The sequence below is a fragment of the Coloeus monedula genome (assembly GCF_965178545.1).
Source record: "Coloeus monedula genome assembly, chromosome: 4".
NCBI lineage: Eukaryota > Metazoa > Chordata > Aves > Passeriformes > Corvidae > Coloeus > Coloeus monedula.
In genome coordinates this window covers 50,890,510-50,898,009 of record NC_138784.1, presented here as the reverse complement: position 1 = coordinate 50,898,009, position 7,500 = coordinate 50,890,510, and the positions used below count along the sequence as shown (strand labels likewise).

The following is a 7,500-nucleotide window of genomic DNA, read 5'->3' as shown; positions in this document are numbered from 1 at the left end:
TGGACTAAAAGTTGATATTTAATTGAAAGAAAATGTTTTTTAATTGTAATGGGGATTTTGCATTAGTGTGAACATGAAAAGGTACTAAAGAATCTAATGCAAGGTTATGTATTGATTTCCATCTTAATGCTAGTGTAAAACGAAGGAATATTTCTATTTCATAAACAAACTCTCCTATTCAGCATCAGGACTTCTTATTTGTTTTAAGGGCAGAGTAAACAGACTTGAATGAAAAGAAGAAGTAATAAAATATTCTCAAACATCTTCTGCTGACGTACAGGACAAAAAGCCATGACACTGCTGTAAACCCTGACTGGCTCTGCACCAGAATTATCAAGATGTTATATGTCACTTTCACATTTTCCAGGGTTATTTTGTTCAGGAAAGCAAGAGCATCTGTAAACCTAGCACTACACTGCCTTAATCAAAATGGTTTTACTGATCATGGATTATAACAAGAGACCTGACATAATGGATGTGCAAAGTCTGCCCAAAGAATTAGCATCACTATAGGCTAGATGGATGGACATATTCAGGAAATGGTTTTTCTTGAAAAGGAAAATGCTTAAGCTAAATGAGTTTAAATTCTTATTATTAATAATACTTAGAACACTACATTGAATTTGGGAGATTTCATTTTCCTTTTAATACAAACTTATGTAAATTAGGTTATTTTAAATCCTATACAGTTTTTTTAATAAGCCATTGTTTTGACATTCCACTTAATGCTCTAATAAACAAAAATTTGTCAGGAGTGATACCTACGTACAATTTGCAAGTCAGTGTAAGTTACTTAATTTAAAACTGAAAGACAGAGAAAGCATTGCAAATACTTTATGAATAGTATTGTTATAATTCTATTATAAAAGTTATTGTGATACTGAGTAGTTATGGTCTGCTGTTAAGGTGCTTCTGTTATATACCCTGTAGTTTGCCATTTGTAAACACATCTTTTTGATGTTTCTGCCAACATCCTGGCAACAAAGCAGTGCAATTTCAAATGAGCTAATTAACTTAATTGTTGATGAAGCATGAAACAGTTCATTCACCCTGTTAGCTGCACCATGACAACATAAGAGTCTCAGCCCCTGAAGTTACTCATCTATATAAGCCTATCTGTAGCTTTCCATTAAGATCTATTGCATGCCAAATGAGTATGGCTCTTCTAACAAAGACCAGTCCATAATGTACATAGGTAGCAAACCAGTACTGTTGTTGAAAATTCAGATGAATACAGAAATATTAGTAAATACTTTGAAATAAATAAAAAGGAAAAACTGCAGAAACCCATTGCAGTTTGAAGCTGCAGATGAAAAGGAAAAGCTGTGTCACTTATTTCCTAAATGCTCTGATTTAGAAAATAGCTGGCTAAACCAAATGCTGAAAAAGGAAAACTTTTGACATCACTTTTCAGTCCTGAAAGGTGCAAACCCACCTGTACACTGTGGGGTTTTTTCTATGTATCCTGTGCACATTCAAGAACAAAAGCAAAAACAGATTAGCAAGAGTTAAATGGTCATGCTTAGTCCTCGGTGCTTTTTTATTTATACTATACACAGTAATTCCCACTTCACACAAACTGTCAGAATTTAAAATGTGCTTTTTCATACTCCCACTATCCAATATAAAATCTAAAGCATCTCTTCAAATTTTCTGAGGCTCCATTTCAGTAAAGGATAATAAGAGGATTAAACACTGTGCTATTGAAAGGCCTGCAAAAGTGTTCGACATGAAAGAAAGGATAACAATTTGACCCTCTGCCGATAGCCTCGATTATCCAGTTGCTTGAAACACACAAAAAAACTCTCTGATATGGTTTACAGTAAAACTTTGTTTGCCATCTTGCACTTTCTCTTGCCTTGAACATTTTCTACCAATGAATAAAAATCCACCTACTTTAAAAATTGTCCAAAATCTTCACAAACGCTTTCACAGCCAGGCCACTTGCAAACTCCATGACCATAGAGAGTATGGGAGGCCCCAGTCTCCTCATGTGATGAGCTGTAGCAAAAGAATAAGGCATCAGATTCATCTCAAAAGCCATAATCGTTGGAGGCTGCTAGCGCCTGTCAGGTTACGATCAGTGACAAACAGGTCAAAACAGGTCAATTTAGCTCAGAGCAGTCAGAAAAATTTAATCGTTCTATTGAATAGTTCAACTGCCAAGGCTAGATGATGTTCCAATTAGAGAAGAAATAGAGCCAAAGATGACTGTTAATAAAGGATGAAAAAATAAGATGACTGTATAATACCATATGCTAATTATGCCATATGACCTTGGTGTAACATTTACCTATAATAAAAAATACACTCAGAACTGATCAATTCTGAGTATAAATACTGAAGACTGACAGTCAGAATTTCTGAATATTGTGAATGTTCAAAAAAATATTTGAATTTTCTCCTCAATGTGTATGAAAATAAAGTTGCTTCCATTAATAAATATTTTTGTTCACAAGCATTGCCTTCTTTAACTATTTAGCTTCATTAAAATCCCTAGCTGTACTCCATGCCTTTTTCTGGAACATCTGCCATAGTTTCATCCATGATGAGTTATCAAAGAAATTCAGGGAATTGTTCCATGGATGTGGGCAACAACCTGAAGCAAAGAACCATTCTGTGAGACATAACCACAAAAGTAATACTAACTAAAAGTACTACTATAAAGATATTCAGATTTTTAAATAATACAAAATAATGATGAAAAACTGTTCTCACAGTCACATGAGGATGAGAGACACTTAAATCATTGTCTCATATTATAAGTATTAAGCTAATTAAATGGAAAATGTATTTGAAAATAAAATTACTTACAATTCAGGTCATATAGATACAATTAAATTTCATCTTATATTGAGATCATCTGTACCTGACTACACTAATATATTTACTGGTAAGTGCTACAGATACTACATACTCATGCATTTAATCCATTACTTGAAATCAAGGAACAGTAAATAATATCTATCAATGTGTCAGAAAAATGATTTTAACTTCATCCATATGGTGGAATTCCACTGTATTACACTAACAACATTGAAAATTTGTATGAAGTATGTCAACTTCATTACTGTCATGCATAAAAGAAGGAAAATTCAGGGGTTCTTTTCACAAGAAACAAACAACATGAGAGCTGCTTTAATATACTGTTTTGAAGCACTTTTAATATGGAATCTTTGTACTGAATTACAGCCTCGACAACTCATATAGATGTACATTGTCAATGAAACCAGGAATGTGATTCAACGGAAGGGCCTGACTGCCAGGTGTGCTAAATATGAATGAAACTATGCACCTACAAAAGTGCCCACAAATGTCCATTGACAGCTCTTCACCAGCTCACTTGATTCTTGATTTCTGACTTTTACCCAAACTACTCTAAGTTCATGTGTTATAAAACCACATGCAGGTAATTTTGTTGTGTCTGCGCAATTAGATATCATTACTGAAAATTATGCCCTGGTGATAAACAATTCTGGAAAACCAAATTCTCCATGATCTCTTAAGTAACCTGCATTAAGTGCTATTTTTTGATTGGAAATAATGTGACTTAAGATGTTAAACAACCGCTTTATGTCAAAGGATAAGCACAGTTGAAATCTCATCAGAATTACCTGTCTCGCCTTGCATTTAGAACTGAAGACTGTCCATTCACTATGGAATGATGAGTTATTGGTGGTGATGCTTTGGAAGTGGTGGAGGAGGTAGTAGAGGAGGAATTGTTAGTAGTGAGGTCTAGCCCTCCATGTTTAATGCCATTGTCTTCCATACTGTGAACTCCAGTCACTTCTTTCCATAACTGCTGAATCTCAGCAGGACTTAAGCCAGCTATAAAATGAAAGAGAGCCCCACTAATATAACAAAATAAAGAGTTTCATATAATGAGCTCAGTGTTATTAATGGATTAATGCCAACAATAAAGCTGATGCTGTTTTACCAGCACAATCAACATGTAGTAAAACATAAATTCATAAATTCATAAATCCATAAATTCAGATACATAAAACAAAAAAGAGCTTAAACTTGCTCTCTACTCCACTTGCAGCCTGGAATTGTAGTTTCCAGGATTCATCCTAGGTCACAAAAAGCAATGTCTTGTTGAATGTATTCATACATATGTGTTAGGGTTGTGTGGCTCAAGTTTGCATGAGTCATGAAAACCTACAGTACAAATGCTTCTGCCTGAAGTAAAGACTTCAAAACACAGGCAAGAGAAGGGCTGTGAGTGTTCTCTTATCTTGCCACCGAACATGCAGCTAAGATAGGAAATCCAGATTTTGAAAGATGAAGAGTTCACCAGAAATATATACACCTTCTGTCACTGCCAGACTTTGTAAGTTTGACATCCCACTTTTGAAGAATACTAGATTAAATGCAGAGAAGAATGTAAAGCCCAGAGACCTTGTGATTTCAAAGCCAGGTTTTTCAGCCTGACATAGTTTGGTCCAGAAGTATCTTAAAATCTGGCTTCTGTATTTCATCTCAACAACTGAAATTAGGTAACACATGGTCATGGTATCTGGATCTTCTGGAATGCAAAACATTCAAAATGCTGATGCTGTTTGAATCAAAGTATTACCTTTTTTTTTTTTTTTTTCAATGAAAGAGCTCTCATGTCTGGTCCTGAGAAGTACTAGAAAGCATTTTTTCATTCAAAAATTTCACTGAGTATATTTTGTTTGGTAAATAAGATACAGTAGAAAGATGTAAAGACTGTTTTTCACTGATTGGCAAATCTGTTTATTAGATAATGTCTTATTTTGAGAACATACAAACTCAGACTACTAAAACAGATCCAACAAAAAATTTTGAAACAGCTCAGGAAGTTCCTTAATATTTCTCAGTAGCTATCTCATGAAGTATTCAAAGCTATTAAGAAACAGATTAATAGTTATTTACAGAGATTAATAATTTATCTGGATGTAGTATGGAAACAAAGTGGGTGGAGGAGACTTTTTTTTTAATAATTAGGAAAGCAGCTCATTTTTAGACTACTGCTTTGAGTCCTGCTTCTTTACCTTAGGTACCAACACCCATTGGCAAACTCAGCTAAGGAAAAAGTGAAAAAGAGCTGATTGCCAAGTCCTAAACTGGAGTTTATATAATATTTGTATAGCAAAAACCTAGGTTTTAAGGAAGCAAGCAAAGAAGCCAACCTCTAATTTATTGCACTAGAGAGATGGGGAACAGGAGTGATGGTAATACTGGTTGTAATTGTTTAATGAAGGTAAGTAATTACTGCTGAGTTCATGAGGTATGTTCCAGCAATACAGCAAAAACCCCACTTTAGTGTCGTAAATAACAGTTACCTGCAAATGTAATCACAAATCAAAACTAAATCATGTATTCATTTAGGTGGCATGATATACAAAGTACATTATTCGCTTCAAAGTCTTCCCTTCCTCCTCCTGTTGAAAAAAATAAACTAATTCTGTCCCGAAAAAAAATAAAAACCAAGAATAAAACCATCTGTTCAGGTAATCAGACATCACATCTTCTAGTGACAGAAAATTCATTTGAGATCATCAAACCTTGGGTACTGTGAGAGCTGAGTAAGAGCTGCCCCACGAGCTGAGTGAATGCAGGAGGGCTGGGAACAGCTGCAGCAGTGGTCTGTTCCACGGACAGGGATCTCCTGCCCGTCTGGGCATCTGCTGGGCAGCCCCTTCTGCTGCGGATAGAGCTGTGCCCCCAGGCTGCCTAGCTCACCTAGGGTTTTTTGAAATCAGAAAGAAAATTCTCTCTAGGCTCAGGCTGGTTAATTTTATCACTTCTTCGGAGGACCCTGAAAGGCTGCCTTTTAGGATAAAAGGATTAAGGGCAGGCACTTAAAAAGTATAAAGTTAATAAGCGGATTTGTAATTAATTGTAAATTATGGCAATTTTGTGGTTTCTGTGTCTAAAAAAGTCTAACTCTCTTTTTACAAGAGACTTGTAAAATGGCTGACAGACATTTCAGTCTGGATGCAAAAGTAGGGTAAGTTTTAAAGTTTCATGGGTTGTGACAACCCTTAAAATACCCTCTCCACAATATATTAAAGGGGAAAGGATCAAAAAGAGGACCAAGAGTGGAATAAAAATTATGGACTATAATAAAAAGGTCAAATACCGATTTGCTTTGAAACTTACAAACACCAAGAATTTGGGGATTTTGATATTACTTTCGTAACTCTTTTCACCTCTATCTACCCTATTTTTATGTTTCAATAAATGTTTAATAAAACTATCAGTTATAAAAGCCATCCATGCAAGCTTTTCCTTTTCCAACATGGACCGATCAAAACTTGGGGTCTTGGTAGTTTTTTGTTCGTTTAGTTTGCTTGGGGCTTTTTACTGCTGTGATTTACAGTTCCTTTGCATTTAACTAGCATCAACACAGCAATACATGGAAGTAACTCACAGCAAACCACTGGTTTTGGATACGGCATAGTGAAGACCTGATCACAAAATAGATGCTAAAACACCTATTGAATCTTATTTGCGATACCTGACCATCAAGAAAACATGGGAAACATTCCCTTTCTTTAAAGGCAGAAACTATACAGGAATAAAATACTGTTTATACAGGCAAACCTCACAGCTGTACTTTTAAGATACATCTTTTCACACTATCAGACGTAAACCGTTTGCCAATAATAATTTGTGGTTTACAGGACTCTTTATGACCAATAATTTACAAACATGAATCCCCTGTGTTACTTTCAGTGTTCTAGCCATCCGTGTAACCGAGAAATCTGAATGGATGCATAGAGAAGTATTTATGTAAATCCTTCTGCATAACTATGTTACATCTCTCGCAGCACAGAAGAAGGAGAAAAACATACTTTTACCACATCTAGCATGTGTTACCTTAATTCAATTCTGAAGGCTTAATTTAAAAATGGAAGAATTAAATACTTGTATCTAATTCACTATAGTGAAAAAACATCAAGGCAAACGCAAAAAAGAGATTAATTTACTTCAACAATAACAATGTATATATATTTTAACTGTAAAATTTTGTAATTTCTTATTTCTTTAGTATCAATCTTTTTTGTCGTGAGTTCTGTTGGACTTAATTCTTTGAGTAAAAGAAAGGTTTTAAAAAGAACTGTTTACTCCTAAAAACTATTAAAAAGGGGTTTTTTTCTGTGTTGTTATAGCAGAAGTAGATGAATGAGTGTTGCACTAAAATAATGAATATCAATGCAATTGGGTAGGAGTGCCGAGGGAAATCTATGGGGATTGCTTAATGTGAGAGAAAACCTGAGGAATTATTTTTGCAACAGATGGCACAAGAGGAGTTTGCAAAAGGTAAAGCAGTTCGGAGGGAGGTTGTGTTTCGTGCTTTTTTCGACTCTGGTCCAAGCCAATCACACAAAAAGAAACCAGCATTACCAGTCTCTCATGTCCCAATTTATGAATCAACTTGTCTCCCCACTGGTATTCTATTCAGTGTAGTAGGACTCATTTTCACTGTAGCTTTTACAACTTTAGATGTACTTGTGTCATAGCTTTTTT

General features: G+C 35.0%; 1 protein-coding gene across 1 annotated transcript in view; it reads right to left on the bottom strand.

Annotated features, from left to right (window-relative positions):
* Nucleotides 1-7,500, bottom strand: part of FOXP2 (forkhead box P2) — a gene marked incomplete at its 3' end in the record, with an annotated part of 394,472 nt that overhangs the window by 47,123 nt on the left and 339,849 nt on the right. The window contains exons 14-15 of the mRNA XM_082280538.1: nt 3,615-3,828; nt 1,897-2,001 (exon numbers count right to left, since the gene is read on the bottom strand). Coding sequence (XP_082136664.1) covers nt 1,897-2,001; nt 3,615-3,828 — 319 coding nt within the window. The remainder of the gene's footprint in view (nt 1-1,896; nt 2,002-3,614; nt 3,829-7,500) is intronic.